The sequence below is a fragment of the Solanum stenotomum genome, unplaced genomic scaffold (assembly GCF_019186545.1).
Source record: "Solanum stenotomum isolate F172 unplaced genomic scaffold, ASM1918654v1 scaffold2049, whole genome shotgun sequence".
Lineage (NCBI taxonomy): Eukaryota > Viridiplantae > Streptophyta > Magnoliopsida > Solanales > Solanaceae > Solanum > Solanum stenotomum.
The window spans coordinates 10,194-28,682 of NW_026026066.1; the positions used below are offsets into that span (position 1 = coordinate 10,194).

Genomic DNA, 18,489 nt, shown 5'->3' on the forward strand with positions numbered 1-18,489 from the left:
TTCTTTTTCAAGATACTTAGTGGCTTCATTTATATGTCCTCCATGCAAATCTCTGCACTTGGAACTTCTCTCCTATTTAGAATATTGCATGATTCTAATCTGAATAAATTGTTACAACTAGATATGAACTAAAGAAAACATCAATAATCATCACAAGCAGTCGGTAACAATAACATATCTAGTGTAATCCCACAAATGAGATGTGGGGAGGGTACCTTGTACGTAGCCTTACCCCCTACTAAGTAAAGGTAGAGATACAGTTTCCGATAGACATCACAAGCAGTGGTACAACAATTAAACTGTCAGTACATTCATGAAGCGTAAAGGTCCTTAATTAGACGTACAAAACCACACCTATATACAGATTAAGAAGTACATGCTCAAAAAGTTCAAGCTTATGTAGTTGAGCAGTTCTTTTTATGCATCACAGCTCAAACTGTTGATGAATCAAGACTCGATATTTATTGAAAGCAGGGGAAAAGACAAGTTACAAAAAGCTCTAACATAAGCTCACATAACTTCTTCCATAGCAGCTGTGGCAGCTTCAGGATGGTAATGAAGTATTTCCGTCCACATCATGTCCCTTATCGTCTCTTCTCCCAAGTCCTCGTCTATGTCAAGATTGATAGGAACCTGCGCTGGGGGATCAGTGTTCGGATCATACAAAGGAGACATGTATGGGTGTTGAAGTGCTTCCATAACACTAATTCTTTTGGAAGGGTCAAACACAAGCATCCTCTGCAGGAGATCAATGGCCAATGGATGAGCTTGGGGATAGAGGCGGGAAAATGGTGTTCCAGGAGAGTATGGAAGTGATTTGATGTACTTCCTCGCCTTTGGATTGTCGATAAATTCTAAATCCTCTTCCCTCTGGCTACCAAGGATGTTTATAATCAATTTCAGTTGGTTAAGGCATTCGGTACCTGGAAAGACGGGTTTCCTCCCTAAGAGCTCTGCGAAAATGCAACCAACAGACCATACATCAATGGATGTTCCGTAGTTGTCACAGCAAAGGAGAAGTTCCGGGGCCCTGTACCAGCGTGTAACAACATATTCAGTCATAAACTGGTCCTTGCCACTGCTTGTACGTGCAAGCCCGAAATCACATATTTTCAGATCACAGTTAGCGTTGATAAGCAGGTTCCCGGGCTTCAAGTCACGATGAAGAATATTCGCTGAATGGAGATACTTCAGACCTCGAAGCAACTGCACACAAATCACATCGGCTTCAGCAGTGAAAACAGTTAAATCAGCAAGTCTGTACAGTATGCATGCAAATTAGATATCTCACTCCTGTTTAGTTTTATAATCTTTTTAGCTCCTTTTTTCAGTTCTTAGATGTGGCAGTTTGAGGATTCCTCCTTTATGTGATTTTTAAAGAAAAAGGAAAGCATCCTTAGTTAGAAATCGCCATCAGATGACGATGTCCATTACATGGCATGTTTAGGCACCATCAGATAATGGCATCCATTACATGGCATGTTTAGGCGCGGGGACAAAATATGAAGGGTAAAGCCATTTCCCATAAAGATGTGTCACACTTCTGGATAACTAGCAAAATTGTATTCCATAAATAGAAACCAGATTAGACACGGAAAAACCATAACCAACTAAACCGAGGTCCCAAGCTTGTTAATGGTGGATTCTGGAAAGGGGTAAAGACAGCATTCTGGAAAATGGATTAGACAAATTTGCACGAGTTGATGGATCAACCAACAAGGAAATCATGATCAATGTAGGAGTATGTTGCTTGGACTCTTCAAAAATGCCAACAGGTGCATGTTGGATCCTCCAAAAGTAATGCATTTTTGGAGGATCCGACACGGTTGGAGCAGCATTATTGAAGAGTCCAAGCAACATAACGACGTGTCTTGACTTCTTGAAGGTGTGAAGGAGGTAGCAACTCCTAAAGTGAAGCTGCACAACACTTCAGCACAGTCTTGTCTTGAAGAGAGAAACCGGGAAACACGGATAATATGCCGATTTTTAAGAGGTGGCTTAATTTTGGACCTGGATGAGCATATGAACATCTGAAAAACTAGCACAAGCTGAGAAGAAGGGCCCATCAAGATAACAACTTTACAAATTCTTAAATTGACGGCCAGCCATCTTAATTTCATATCATTTTGAAAGAAAATGGAAATATTAGGATTATCGAAAAAACAGAGATACTATAGGCTGAATTGTTTCAAGTAGTAAGTTCATGCTATCACACAGATTTCACACATATTTTAACCCAAAGCAAGAAAAGGAAAAGGTATGTCTGCATATATGTTCATAGTTCCACGATGTTCTTCACCAGAGACATGTTACTAAGGAACTAATTCCTTCTGGTATTGAAAAAAGATGCCGCAAGCAGCAAGATGCATAACACATCAGATAAGATGTAGATTCAAATTTCCCTTTATTTTTTTTTATCATCCACAAGACCACAGCAAGTGAAATAATCTTCCAGGCATATACAATGAAAAAGAAAACTAAATTCCCAAAACAAAATGTGCATCAAGATACTTCTATAAGAATATTGGTTTACATAAGAATGGAAAAAGTGATTTCCAAATATACAACTTCTAGACTTCATCAAAAAATAAAATATTCTTCTTCTAGTGAACCTAACATCAAGATTCAAAGTGCAGATTGTTCCATAATACTTAGCTTGCTATCTGATGGGAAAAGTAGGTATTTTGAGGAAGGAAAGGATGACATGCAAGGGGTAGAAAGGAGTAGAACGTAAGTATCGAAGAGTTTGATGGGCTTGTAGAGAGCAGAAAACATGTCTAGCCTCCTATTGGAGGGACCTTACCAGATAGTAATAATCTGATACACAACCACCAGTTTCATATCAAGGCTTATGTTGATATAAGTTAGTGTCTCAATACAGTCATTTATCAAATTCAACAAAGATATTGAGAAGTTCTCATATGACGAAGACAATTTAGTGCATACTATAGGATATCATTTTATATTATTAAAAATATTCTTTAGTGACATAACTAGCCATAGCATCCAGGTTCAGCACCAGTTCTCAAAACAATATCATCCAAATGGCAAGGGTTCAATCCAGAATGATTTTTGATTTATCTAACAATAATATGACATAGTCAACCCAACTCATCTGGGCAAATGGCTAGTTCTTGTCACATTACTATTCTTTAATAAGAGATGAGAAGTGCAAGTTTAGCAACTACAACCAACTTTATGTATTGAAGTAGACTCATAACTCACAGCAGCTATATATGTATGTGTGATCAGAAACATGATTCCACTTCCTACTACTTCCTATCAAAGGATGACTTAATATTGCCTATTCCACCAAAGTAGAGACTAAATGAGACCGGAACCTGTATAAAGCATTATCTCTGGCAGTAATTGCAGATATCTGCTTAAATTTCAGTAATAATGCAAAACCTTCCAAGAAAAAAGTTATAATGCCTGCTCATGCAATATCAAGATTAAACTTGAGAACCATGTTATATGCATAAATTTAATCAGATTGGTTCATAATCTGCAAAAAAAGGTACTCTCCATGGCTAATTTTTACTGTCGCTGCTATAAGCCTGTATTATGTAGGTAATAATGAATATAAAGCATGGTATCAACTATCAAGTGTTTCAATTTGTCGTTCTGAATATTGAAAGGACTAAGTCAAAAAAGGTATGGTAGAATAATGATTCATAGGTCATACTTCATTTTTGTTCAAGCTTTATCCCCTTCAGCTGGTATTTATTGCTATACATCATTCTATGGTTGAATCATTTGAGGAAGTAAGTCTACTTTGTGTTATTTCGATATTTTTCACTTTATCACTTGACAAAGTTTCATAAATATATAGTAAACAGGAAGGAGAATAATACAGAAAATCATTTTTCACAGCAGCTCCACTGTTGATTGAAAACAGTTGGGAATGCGCATACTTTGTAAATACATAGATGCTATGTAAATCTTGAGCTTCTATTGTGCTTGAAGATGGACATTGAAACAACAAATCATGTAATTTTTTAAATCATTTTGGTAAGGAGCACAAAGATCGTGTAATGTACATAGAGGCCTATTTATGGACCTAGACAACACCCAACTTACTTGAAAACAAGATAGATGCATATTTACAGATGTTGAAAACAACTTAAAAACTAGGATGATGACCACAATCTAACAAAAAATACACCTTACTAGCAACGGATGGAAGTTATCTTTCCCCCTCTTCAGTACACAGCCTTCATAGAATCAAAATTTCATTTAAGACAAAATGCGCATCACTAATTTACTATGATATTGACATTGGATTTCCAAGCAGAGAAGATAGCGCCACCATAATTTTCATCTACACGGACAACATTCACTGACCAAATGATTTAGAACATAAAAATGCACAATATTCACATAAAAACAGAAAAGATGTTGTCGCTGTCTTCTACTAATCTTAAAGGCCACTTGGTAATTTATGCAACTGATTTGATGGTAGAGCTATTAAGTACAGAGGATCATAAAAGATAAACAAAGGAAAGAAGATCAGGAGGCAGCCAAATAGCATCCATTGAGTAAATTTTGGCTCACATCAGTAACAATTATTAATTCCACGGGATACTTGCTACCTCCTACTAGCACCTGAAAAAATCACCTAGCGTTTTCGTCTCTGCTTAGATTTGAACCTAAGACCTCATGGTTCTCCTCCCACTTCACTAACCACTAGGCCACACCCTTGGGTGCACATCAGCAACCATATTACTATACTCCTACTAAAACTACCACCTTCCTTGGATGACTGAAGCATAAAACGTATCACTATTGTCCAAGTCAGAACACAAAAGTCAAGGTCTATGAATTGTCCCCTCATTATGGTATACCTCACTATAATTGTAGGATGAAGACAATCACGTTGATGATCGATAAGAATATTCCCTTCAGGCATAGAGGTCAGAACAGGAATTTATGTTTAAGAGAGAAAGAGAGAGTAGTCAAATTTAGTTTTTTTTAAAAAAAAACTTAAGAGACAACTGCATAATGAAGCTGCTAACTATCATACAGTTGTTTGTGAGCATAGATAGCGCTCTCCATCGGAAGTACCTGGAATAGGAAATACTGGCAATGATCATTCGTGAGTGTTTGAGAGGATTTGACTATCTGATGTAAATCTGTATCCATCAGTTCATATACCAGATAAACATCTTTGAAACTTCGCCTGTGGATTGGCATCATAACATCTTTCAGAGCAATCACATTTTCATGTCTTAGGTGGCGAAGGAGCTTTAGTTCACGCAACGTCCTCAGAGCATCAACACGATTCTCAAAAGCATTGTTTATTTTCTTGATTGCAACCTTCTCATTGGTTTCCCTGTTAACAGAAGAACAAACAATTCCATATGCCCCTCGTCCAATAGGCTTGATAGGTACATATTTAGTATCAATTTCAAAAAGGGATTGCCACATAGAATAGTAATGCTTCCCTGGGGACCTTATCCCATTTGGTGGCTCAACTGGAGTTGCCATATTCCTGAAATTATGCCATAGTAAGTTAGGAAACTATTTTATGCATAATCTTTTAGGAAACACATGATATATATTATTCTGTTACAAAAATATTAATCATTTATAAACTCCAAAACCAAAAAGAGAAAAAAAGATAAGAAATGTGCATACAGCCTGATCACAAAAATTTGCGAGCAAACTGAAGTTCTAGATAAACAATCCAACTCAAACGAACTAAATTTTTACTGGTTGGTCGAAAACTTTGCACGGCAACCTCCCTAATTCTGAAGCCTACCATGCTTTACAAGCCCGACTTTGCTCACAATAGTTTGAAACGCGCCTAAGCACTGCACATCATCTAAATGCTTATCCAAATGAGCAATTCTGTTTGAACTGGAATAAACAATTTGCAAATAAGAATCCTTAAAATCATTCCTGACTAATAGATTTCCCTCACAGCAGAGCATTACCTATTGCAGACCTAAATAAATAAAATTTGTCTCCTCTTTAACAACTTTAGCTTGTAGATAAGGTAGTTCAATCAATTCAATACCAGCAAGATCATTAAAAGTTCTTTCCTCAAAGACACCTTATTGATTAATGTCACACTTCACCACTTCCATTAACTCAAGGAATAATTTCCAATTCCAACAATCAATTTTTCTAAAGTACTTATGTTTTCTGCTGAATCAAACTGGACCAATTTGAGCCGAGGGTCTATCGGAAATAACCTCTCTCTACCTCCCAAGGTAGGAGTAAGGTCTGCACACACTACTCCCCCTTCCCCAAGTTATGTTATTGTAATCAAAGTGGATCAATTATGACAAAGATAGAAGCTTTCTACATAAAGATAAACAAAAAAGTAAATGTTGCTGACCATATCAAATTCTCCATATCAAGTAAACTTAATAAAGTACACTCAAAAGAACAAAGAAAGCTTTATATAGCAAATAATTGAAAATCCATGATGCATAATTTCACTGATCTCACAAAACAAAAATGGAAAAAAAAAAAAAAACTCACCTTTAAATTTATACTCTGCTTATACCCAAACTCACTCTGCACTGCAAAAAGCTCATCTTCAACAACCCCATCTCATCAAAATCCAAACTTGTTACAAAATTTCTACCCAATTCAGCTTCAGAAACCAAATAAAACCCTTTTCAAGAAAACCCCATCTCATCAAAATCCAAACTTTTTACAAAATCCCTCTTCAATTCAGCTTCAGGTTTACAAATAAAACATGGGTTTTCAAGAAAACCCCATTTACATTCAAGTCGGGTCGAACAAAACCAGTACTGTGGCTGAAAATAAACCCTAATTAGGTCACCTAGAAAGTAGGTTCGTTCTCAGAATACCTAAACAAGAATCAGATCGGGAAAGATCCAGATTAATTAAGCTCACATTTCTTTGTTTTCTTCATAAATTTCAGGGAAAAAAAATGATGATAACATATTATAAATATCTGTGTCAACCAAAAAAGATTTTTGGGATATTCTATTTCTCTCTCACTCACACACACACACACTAACTGTTGATCCGTTATCTTGTCGTGATCAGAGTGTAAATTGTCTGAAAGTAGATCACACACAGTGATGAAGTAAACTATACTTTAAAAATAGCATATACTTTCATATTATTATTATTATGTTTTTTACTTTATAGTAGTAATTATAATTATTAGCACCCTCTTGTCTTCTTTTTTTCTTTTTCCTATTTTGCTTTCTATCTATTTTTGGTTGTGTCATTTATGTTTTATTTCAATCAAAGGTCTGTCGTAAATAGTGATAAAATTCATTTATGAGATTACATGAAACATATTGTTATTATACCAAATGAAATAAGTTTAAAAGATTTATAAAAATAGTGTTATATTTTTCAATTTATAGATTTTCTGAGAAGTCTGATTTTTATTGTAAAAAAAAAAAAAAAAGATGTGATTATTTGGATACTTAGGGACTATGAGTGCCTCATTTTCGTATTTTTAAGAGATACTTTATAAACATGCCTCAAAAAGATAAGTGACAAATTTGGAATTTATTTCTTAATATAAAATAAATTATAAGTGAATCATATGAAAAGTAAGTGGCCAACTCCGTTTAGAAATGAATTAATTTTGTTAGAATGGAGTGGAAGTGCTCTATTTTATTTTTTAAAAAGTTGAAGAACTATATTATATATACTTGTTGAAATAAAAAAGACAGGTCTTCCTTAATAACAGGCAAATAGGTTGGAAATAAGAGAAAATAGGATATATATTGTTATGGGTAATGTTAAATGGCCAAAAAATTTAGCCAGAAATTTAAAATGTCTATAATATCCTTTTCATTTTAAAATAAACTGATATTTTTCTATTTTTTAAAATTAAAAGGTATTAAAGTTAAAAGGATAAAAATGTTCAAAAAGGTAAAATAACATTGTGTGAAAATATGTTATTTTACCATTCTTGCCAAATTCTGGCAATTTTTTCTGGCCAAAGGATTTTTTCTATTTTTATTCAGAACCCTGAATTTTGAAAGGTAGTATAATATTTAGCCTTTTGGTGTTTGGAAAAATAGTTGATTATGACTCTAAGCTAGCATTTTGACCATACTTTAAAGATCAGATTTTAAATTTTTTTATTCAATTATTTGTTTGACTCTGAAATTTGATTAGACTTTCACTCAAAAAACTTTCAAGTAAAAATACACGTTCAAATATAATTTCAAAAAACTCAAAATTTTAAGTTTCAAGTTTTCACTTCAAAATTTATGGTCAAACAGGAGCTAATGAAAGGGTCCGACACTCTTCTTGTCGGATTTGTTTGAAGTTATTTTGGGCTTTTGAGGCCCTATTAAGTGTCAACAGGGCTCATATGCGTTTGTAAAGCAAGCCCACTAGTCAATTTACAAATGGGCTTTACTCATAAAGTGTGTCAAATTCTATCATTTGGATTTCCTCAGCTGGCCATAGAGTAGGTATCACACTCCTGTCAAACATAACACAATTATATTGTTACCACCCTATAGAAAATTTATTCATAAAATAAGCAGGCTCGGTATTTGGGGTGCGTAAATTAAGTCTCGATATAAAGCAAAAAGAAAAATAAGAAAAAAACTACTAATTAAGTGTTAGATACTCTTAATGATGTCAGGTTTTTTGGATGAAAACTGTGGGATCGACTTGACTCAAAACAGACAATATCACATCATATCAAGAGTGTAATATATATCATTATATAATTAGGATACAAATTACTAAAATTCGAAGTTTAGATATTTGAATTTCAAAATAGGCCTAGGCAGGCTAATGGGTTCTAGTATTTCCCTCACCCAAAGCCCAATTATATGGGCCTTAAACCTTGGATTGATGGGTTATATAGTTTGGACTTTGGTACTAGTTATCGAAAAAAATTAGGAAAAACTACAAAATATGGCAAACATCAATATATATTTAAGACAAATGACTACATTTTATCTTTTTTATATTTTATGGATATAAATACACAATTAATAGCAAAGCTAATGATATGCAAATAATATGTTTTTTTATATATAAATATAAATAAATATTAAATAGGATGCTTATTATTACACAATAATTAATTAGTCAGGCACATTTTCATCTTTCTTAAACGGTTGTAATCAATATTTTCCTTTTTCAATGTTTCTATCTCATCAATCTTGCCATCATCAACATTTTCTCTTTCTTCAAATTCTCTACATCAATGTTTTTTTATTCATTCCCCAAATTATTCCTTCCGATTCATTATCATTTTGCACGATTCCAGAAAAAAGTTTGATGGTGTGTATCAATTATGTATCACATGATTGTAGTTTTTTCCTTGATTCTATGAAGATTATATTTGTATACATATATATTTTCATCTATTTTTCATAGGGTTTCGATTGAAGATTTTGTTTCTCCATTACAATGGTTGAAAGTGGTACTCCGAGAAGGGTAACAAAATGTATACATTTATTTGATAAATTTTGTGGATGAAATACCTTCTTTTGATTTGTATATTACTCAAGAGCAAGTCAAAAATTCAAGGTCTATTATTGTGATTGAGAAAGAAAGAAGAACAAAGAAGGTTAATGATCTTATACCATTGAAGTTGTGTGAAGAAACCGAACATGCAAAATCAGTAAAGAGGAAAGAAGGTTCAAAATCTTTAAAAGTGAAAACCAATCTAGGAAAAAAGTCAACAATGTTGATTCAGGTGGTAGTGAGAAAAGAGTAGTTCAACAAGAATCGGAGGAAAACGAGATTGAAGTTTGCGTTCTTTATAATTTTAGAATAATGTCATTTATATATATATATATATATATACACACTTTCATTATGTGAAACTGTCATTATGTGTTGTCATCTAGTATTGAAATAGTTTAACAAGTTGAATTTGTATGTATATAGTTGAAAAAAAATTGTTGAGGAGTTGTGTGATTGTCAATTTTGTATACAGTAGAATACTTGTATACATAGTTCGATACACATGTATATTTGTATTGTTATACTTTCATCAATACTTTACATTTCTGTGTTAGTCAAACATAGCATTCATATTGATAATTTGTAGAGTAGAATGCATACAATTTTGGATACTTCTATTGTGTTAATGTGAACAATATAAGAAATTGAAATACAAATAGAGAGAGTTATACTTGTCATTTTTTTTTATGTATCTTCATCTTGTATTGAAATAGTTAAACAAGTTCAATTCGCATGTATATAGTTGTAAAAAAATGAGTATCGAAAGAACATGAGCAAAAAGAGATAGAATGATTGTGAAAATGTCAATTTTGTATATTGTAGAATACTAATATACATAGATAGTTGGATGCACATGTATCTGTGTATGTATTTTTATGCTTTCATCAATACTTACATTTCTATGTTAGTCAGTCATTCCATCCATATGAATGTTTGTAGAGTAGAATACATATAATTAATTATTGATACTTCTATTGTAGTAATGTGAACAATACAAGACATTGAAATGCAATTAGATACAAGTTATACTTGTCAAACTTTTGAATGAAACAATACATATATACTTGGATAATTACATATACAATTGGATACTTCTAGTGAATAGGTTTCACTGTCAATTGATTATTAGTTTCACTTTGCCACATTAATCGGATGTACATGATACATTAATACTTTGCAGTTGATTATTTGTATTTCAATCTATGTTAGTATATTATTGCATTCGTATGAATATTAATAGAATTGAATACATATATACTTGTATACTTTATAGTGTACTAATGTGACTAGAAGAAAGAAATTGAGATTTATACTTTTCAAATCTTTTATACTAAACAATTTATATGTACTTGGATATTTACATATACAATTGGAGACCTATAGACTATAGTGCATTAAGAGTCATTGCCACTTGTTTTGGATTTTCATATGTAGTTGTCACTTGGATTCGACTGAACATATACCTGTACTCCCATATCGTTGCATATTTTCAAAGGAGTATCATTACCTTTGACACTGTATTTGATGGTGATACACGTTGTAGTCAAATCAATGTTCAATTGGCCCGAAATTAATTCAATCAAATTAGAATACAAAGTATATTCTTTCAATACGATTCCATCAATACTATATTCTATATAGCAATTTTCATCGTTTCATTTTCCAGCATGTCTGAACAATATTGTTAGGCTTGCCATTGAATTCAACTATTTTCGATTCATGAATAAGAGCAATGAAAAATGGAGCAATTTTTTAAAAAAAAACTGAAAAGAATTAAAGCAATCACTGTTAATTGGTAATTATGACTTGTTAATTGATTAATGGAAAATTGAGAATTTAAAGGGATTAGTTAAAGGTCTGTCAATTATAAATAAGAAATTTTACCTTATTTAGTGCTTTATAATTTTAAATATATTAATGTATTTAACAAAAAAAAAAGGGCAGGCATAGAATACGGCTATATTAAGTTAGAAAGTATAGCCATTTTATGTAAATATCACACTTATGGCTATTTCAATTTAATAACTCTTAAACTATAGTCATTTTTGTAAGTTGCTCTTGATTTTATATATAATATTTGTTAATATGAAGAAATTAATATATAGAAGGGTAAAAATGTCAAAACTAAATTAATTTGTATTTATTTTAAATATATTTAAAGAATGGTTACAAGAAAATTAAAATAAGGGAGGTAGACGTAATATCGTAAACCACAGGGGAGGGGAGTGTTATAGAGAGAAACCTAGAGGGAGGTCTCCGAAATTATCCCAAAGAGTTAATGATAAAAAAAATGCACTTAAACTATCATTATTTCACCTTATTTCATATCTTAATTATTGAGTGTTCTATTTATCTCTATCTAAACTACCTTTTCGCGAGTTTTGTACTTTAATTATCACTCTATTTGTATTAAAGCAAACCTGGATTAAACTTAGGGGGCAATAATAGAAAGACAATTTTACTATATCGCCCTTGAAATGAAGGAAATTCTTTAAAAAAGTCTTAGGGAAATGATTATAACTAATAATAAGGATAGATTAAAAATTATAAGTGATAAATTATATCTAATTTTCTCAAACTAGACATATAAAAATAGATACTCCATCCGTCCTTTTTAGTTGTCATGATTTCCCTTTTTAGAGTCAAATGATAAGAACTTTGACTAACATTTTACGATGTATTTTTTCATCATATTGATATGCAAAAAATTGAAATTTATAGTACTTTTCATACAATTTTTGGATATTTAAATTTTTAGTTTTGAAATATCAAATTAATGTAATCTAATTTAAATTTTAAAATTAGTCAAATTAACTTTCAAGAAAATGTAACATGACAACTAAAGGAAACGCAGGAAATATTTGTTTTAATATAGTGAATAAATAAAAGGGGGGAAGGAGTACTTTTTAAATGTGTATAAATAGATCACTTTATAAGTAGTTATTCTAGGAAAAATTCTTTTGGCCAGAATGATATTTTATCTTTTTGAACAATTTTACCCTTTAACTTTAATATCTTTTAATTAAACAATAGAAAAAAGATCAGTTTATTTTAAAATAAAAAAGATACAGATTTGTTTGAATTTCTGGCCAAATTTTGACCAAATTTTCTTGCCATTTAGCATTACCCGTTATTCTAAGCTAACTTTATTTATTATTGAAGCATTGTATTTTGGAACATTAAATGGATTTGGTATACAAATTATTGTATAAATTATAGGAACCACATATTATAAGTACTAAATAACATCCTATCCCTTCTAGTTTTCTATTTACCAAAAATCCCTTAAAAATGATGTTTGAGGGATACATAACGTTGTGCACGAGATACATTAGGTTTGATACATTCCACATAGCGGGATACACAACATTGTGCACGGGATACATTAGGTTTGATACATTCCACATAGAGGAATAGATAGCGTTGTGCACGGGATACATGCGGGATACATAGGTAAATAAGGGATTTTTGAAATTTTTGAAATAAGTAGGGATAAATGGATATTAAGGTAAGTAAAGGAGTGTAGTTAAGTAATTTGTCCCAAATTATTTGCACACATTAAATTCAGGTGTGTTACAATAAGTTTTGTTAGTTGTTTTCTCATAGGAATTGTTCTGGAAAGTAAATGAACCTTTGACTCATTCCTTCTTAGGCATATTTATATTTCGATGTCACGAGATACTACTTCGTATTTTTTTTATTATATATTTTTTATATAAAATATAAATATGTATATTTTAATATATATATATATATATATATACACTACCTTAAAAGCATGAACTCCTAAATTGAATGTTAAATTACTATAATGCCCCTAATTAAAAATACTTAATTTATTTTATTTATTAATTTAATTATTTGTATTATATTAAAAGTAGATATCCTTTCATATTAAAGAGTTGTGACTTTTCCAAAGGGCTGTGACTTTTTTGACGGGTTTACATTTTCGATGAGTTGTGACTTTTCTGAAGGATTGTGACTTTTTCAAAGGGTTGTGACTTTTCCAAAGGGTTGTGCCTTTTCCGATGAGTTGTGACTTTTGCAAAATGTTGTGACTTTTCCGATGAGCAGTGACTTTTTTGAAAGTTTGTAACTTTTCTGACAAGGCACAATTAACACCTTTTCATACTACGATTTGTTAGCTATAAATAGAGGGGCTTCCTCACACGTTTAAACTATGATTTTCTTAAAGTTTTCTACTCTTCTTCTTCTTAAAAAATCTCAGGGTTATTTGCAACAGTTGATTAAGTTCAAAGTTCAACAGAATTTGAGGTACCACATAAGAAAGAGTTAGTGGCCAAATTGTAGCAAATCATTCATACATTCACACTCGTATTTTCTCTTACGATCTCATGAGTTAACAATGAAGAAAAGTGGTGGAAAAGACAATAACAATAAACAAATATGAAAAAAGTCACATGATTTGGGTAAGATATTTCTTCTTCATTTTTTAAAATTATTTTTTTACCCTCAAATGAAGGAGTTCCTTTCTAATTTTTCAAAACAATGGGCATCAATGTAGTCTATTGAATCATTAGTTTTGATGTTAATTCCACTGTTTAAAAAATAGATTTTCACTTTTACTTATAATATGATAATATAGTCATGATAATAATTATTTTTTAATAGATATGTAAGTAAAAATGAACGGAGAAAGAAAAGTGGTGGTGGCAAGAGATTTTAATCAAATGGAACACTATAGTGAATATAGCATTATCATATATTTTCTTCTTCCTTCTTCATTGGCTATGTATCGTTCCATATATATATATATATATATATATATATATATATAATATGGAGTATGGAATTTTTTAAGTATGAATTTCCTATTATCTTGTGTTCATTTTAATTTGAGAAAATAGTATGTCGCTTGATACACTCCTTGCTAGCTATATACAATAGATAAGAAAATAGTCATTGATCATAAAACAATCTTAAATCAAATTAAAGATTCTATAAACAATACTTTTAAATTTTATTCATATTTAATTTTTATTATTTAAAAATTTTAATATTTTATATCACGTTACAACTTCTATAAGATACTAGAAACTTTCATTAGACAACAAGTAAAAGATAGATTGTGTGTAACGATAAAATATTGAAATATTTATGGTAATCCTTATTAGTGTCATGCACATAATAAATTTCAAGTATAAATATTTAAGAGAAAAATTATACTGAAATGGTGTCCATAATTTAGGTTAATAACCTCAGGAGGAAAGACTATTGGTAGTGAAGTAAAAAATAATACTACTAAAGAAATGTCACTTTCTCCCTATATTTAAACTTTGAATGTATTTTGAAATGTTTCAATGATAGTTCGTCATTTTGATCTCAAAATACAAGTAACTCTACGATAATTTGTATTAATAATTTAAAAGCACTTGTCCTATGTTCTTTACACTATAAATATTTACTAAAAAAAATTAATTTAGTAATATTAATTCTATTTTATAACATTGTATACTATATATACATATACACGTGCAACGCACGTGCCGTGAAACTAGTATTACCTAAAAGCATGAACTCCTAACTTGAATGTTAAATTACTATAATATCCCTAACTTAGGTTGTGACTTTTCCGATGAGTTGTGACTTTTCCGATAAGTTGTGACTTTTTTCAAAGGGTTGTGATTTTTCGATGAGTTGTGACTTTTCCAAAGAGTTCTGACTTTTTCAATAAGTTGCGACTTTTCCAAAGGGTTGTGACTTCTCGGAAAGGTCATGACTTTTCAGATAAGACACAAAAAATACTTGTTCATACTACCCTTTGTTGACTATAAATAGAGGGCCTTCTTCTCATTTTTCAACCACAATTGTTTTAATATTCTACTCTTCTTCTTCTTCTTCTTGCATTTTAAATAATTTTGTGTGATTTATTGTCGTTGAGTGAGTTCGAAGTTTAGCAAAATATGAGGTACCACTATTCTGATGAAACAAAAAAAACTTGTTCATACTACCCTTTGTTGACTATAAATAGAGGGGTGGTTTCCTCTCATTTTTCAACCCCAATTTTTTAAATCTTTTATTCTTCTTCTTCTTATTGCATTTTAAAAAAATTCATGTGATTTATTGTCGTTAAGTGAGTTCAAAGTTTAGCGGAATATGAGGTACCACTATTTTGATGAAGTAAATCATTATATATAAGAGGTATACTTCATAACCTCGAGTACTTGAGGAAAATAATTTTGATGATATAATAATTATTTTTTTACTTAATATATATATTAGTGTGTAATGTTCCAATATATGAAGTTAACATGATGTAGTCTAAATTCATTTGTTTTTGTTAACAATTTCTTTTGAATATCTTTTTCCAAAATTATTAAACTTCTCAAGAATTAGAGAATTGTCACTGTAACACCCCATAACTAGAAAGAAGTTAAAAAGTGGAAATAGTCATTTTTAGAAATAATATAAAAATCTGGAAATTTGTTAAGTTGGATTTTCGGTCAACTTCAAACAACCATAACTCCTATATCAGGATGAGTTATGTGTGTTTCCATATATCTTAGGAAAGATCTTGGAATAATCTTTCCAACGTCGCTGAGTTTGCGCAATTCCGAGTTCGTATGAGTGAGATATCCCCATTTGAAGTTGGACTGTTCAAATAAGGAAAGTCCAATCCGGATTTTTAAAGGGTAGTTTGGTCTTTTCCTTACCCAATTAATTTAATTCGTTTTAGTGAATTAATTAAGGGTCAAAAACTGAATTTGGTCAGTTCAGAAAATTGGAAATCTACGCTAGGGCTTGGAGAAAAGAGAAAAGAGGAGAAAGGAGAAGAAAGTTCAAGATTCGTCGTCTTCGTAAGGAATTGCTTGTGGATTTTGTCAAGGGGTGATCTCTACGAGGTATCTGAGTTCACACAGCGTTGTATTCGTTTACCCACACGCCAAACATGTTTAATTTAGCATGAATTCGTCCTAAAAGTTGAAAGTTTGAATGTTCTTGATGTGTTCTTGAATTTACTTTCGTTCTTGAATTTGGGATGAGATTGAGGAGTTAATGACAATTTAAGGTCGATTTTAGAGTTGTGTTTGATTATTCTTGTATACATATATTAGGTATCTGAATCTAAAGAGAATTGGAGAAAAAGAATCGAATTTAGGCGAATTGGAGCTGAAAACGAAGAAGGAACAAATCGGGCAAATCTGGGTACCAGGTCCACGTCGTGGACTTTTTTCTCAGATTTGGAAAATCCCCCTTGCGTCGTGGAGCGGTCACGGACCATTCTGCCTCAAAAATTATTTTCGTGACCAAAAATTTAAATACATCTCCGCGTCGCAGACTTGCTTCCAGACAGTGATTTCTTAATCTTTTCTCGTGTTTAACTATCTAAAAACACTCCTAAACATCACGCGATCTTTCCTATCACAAATCTCAATCCTTGAATCCATAATTCAATTCAAGAATCAGTTAAGAGTCAAGTCAAGAGAAGTTACGAGCCAAGTCAAGAGAAGTTCATATAGTCTTCCAAAAGTCTTTTACAAATGATTTAACTTTGTTTTAAGACATGAGTTTTGAGTTGAGTAAAGAGTAAAGTTGAAGTTCATTTCTTCAAAGTATATGGGGACTTTGTATTCCAAAAGATTCAACATGTTTTCGCATTTAAACAAGAGAAGGAAACCTTGATTTCCATATAGCCTTTGAGCTAGTTTTCAGAAAAGAGTAAGTGCTTTCACAATTAAGCAAGAGAGGAAACTTTGATTTCCAAGATAGCCTTTGAGCTAAGTTGTTGAGCAATTAGCTCAATTCACAGAAAGAAGTATGTTTTTAAACATAAGAGTTAGTATCATATTTTGGGAGTAGTATTGAGCACTGATATGGGGGAGAGTTCAGACAACTCACAGCCCCCATAAACCATGTAGCGATCATGGGTAGAAAAAGGTCATACTTTTTAGATGATTCCTTTAGTACTTTTTAGCATAGACTAGTGGATCCACTTAGTAGTTCAGGTTCCATACCCTCGGCAAGGTATAGGACGACCCTGGTAGTGTGAGGCAAAACGATGTGTCATCACAATAGCTCTTATGTGATGGTTGTCGGTTAGAGAAACTCCCATAGAAGTAATTGTATTCTTATATACACAGTTTATTTGTATTTTTACATACATTTCAGAGTTATAGTATATATTTGCATACACAGAGTATTAATGTATTTCGAAATACACAGAGTTGACATACATGTTTTAAATAACTTTTCTTTATATTGCACTTGTTTTACTCTAGTTTATATTGAAATGAGTTCAGTTGAGTTGAGCCAGGTAAGTTCTTCAGTTCCTTTCAAGCTTATGTCTTGTTTTAGAATTCCCCTCGCATACTCGTACATTCAATGTACTGATGTCATTTGGCCTGCATCTTATTATGATGCAGCCACATGTAACTAGGATCAGCATCCAGCGCATCGTTGATCCAGTTGAGCATTCAGAGTCAGTTGGTGAGCCTCCTTGCTTTTCTGAGGGCTCCTTTGTTATCATTTGCTTTTAGTATTTCATTTGTTAGGATGATTGAGGGTCTTGTCCAGACATCCATCTCAGTTGTTTAGAGGCTTCATAGATAGACAATCAAATGTTAGTTCTTGAGTTTCTTATTTCTTGTTTTAATGGTTGAGACTTAAGTTGCCACTTTTGGCCAGTGAATGTTATGTTGATACATTCTAAGTGTTTATTGAGCAGTTCAATCTACTTTTAAAAGTATTTTTCTTCATGAGTTAAGTCTTCTGCTGAGTAACTAAGCCAAGCCAAGGGTTCGCTTGGGGCCAACAATGGTTCTCGAGTGCCAGTCCCGCCCAGGGTGTAGGCTCGAGGCGTGACAGTCACAATTTTTTTTTTGATGCTCAAGACAAAAGAATGGTTTTATTTATCAATGCTATTTATGTGATTTAGAATGTCTAGAAATTTGCTTCAAAATAGTTATTACGAAATAAACATTGCCCTTTTGTTTTCATTATTTACTATTTCTTAATATTTTGGTATTTTAGACGAAGAAAAGTTTATATGATTTGCAATAACGCCAGTTCAAGTTTGTGTTAGTTTAATTA

General features: G+C 31.8%; 1 protein-coding gene across 1 annotated transcript; it reads right to left on the minus strand.

The window, feature by feature from the left end:
• Nucleotides 1-286: 286 nt before the first annotated feature.
• LOC125850901 (mitogen-activated protein kinase homolog NTF3) lies at nt 287-7,035 on the minus strand. Its single transcript, XM_049530732.1, has 3 exons — nt 6,490-7,035; nt 5,065-5,491; nt 287-1,206 (listed from the first exon to the last, which is right to left on the minus strand). Exons 2-3 carry the CDS (start codon nt 5,485-5,487, stop codon nt 511-513), a joined length of 1,119 nt encoding a protein of 372 aa, XP_049386689.1. The 5' UTR covers nt 5,488-5,491; nt 6,490-7,035; the 3' UTR covers nt 287-510.
• Between the last annotated feature and the right edge of the window lie 11,454 nt (nt 7,036-18,489).

Excerpts from the sequence above, each read along its gene's own strand:
- LOC125850901 (XM_049530732.1), bottom strand. The coding sequence starts at position 5,487 with ATGGCAACTCCAGTTGAGCCACCAAATGGGATAAGGTCCCCAGGGAAG. Across the intron at positions 1,207-5,064 it reads GCCAGTATTTCCTATTCCAG|TTGCTTCGAGGTCTGAAGTA; the intron begins GTACTTCCGATG and ends ATTTGTGTGCAG.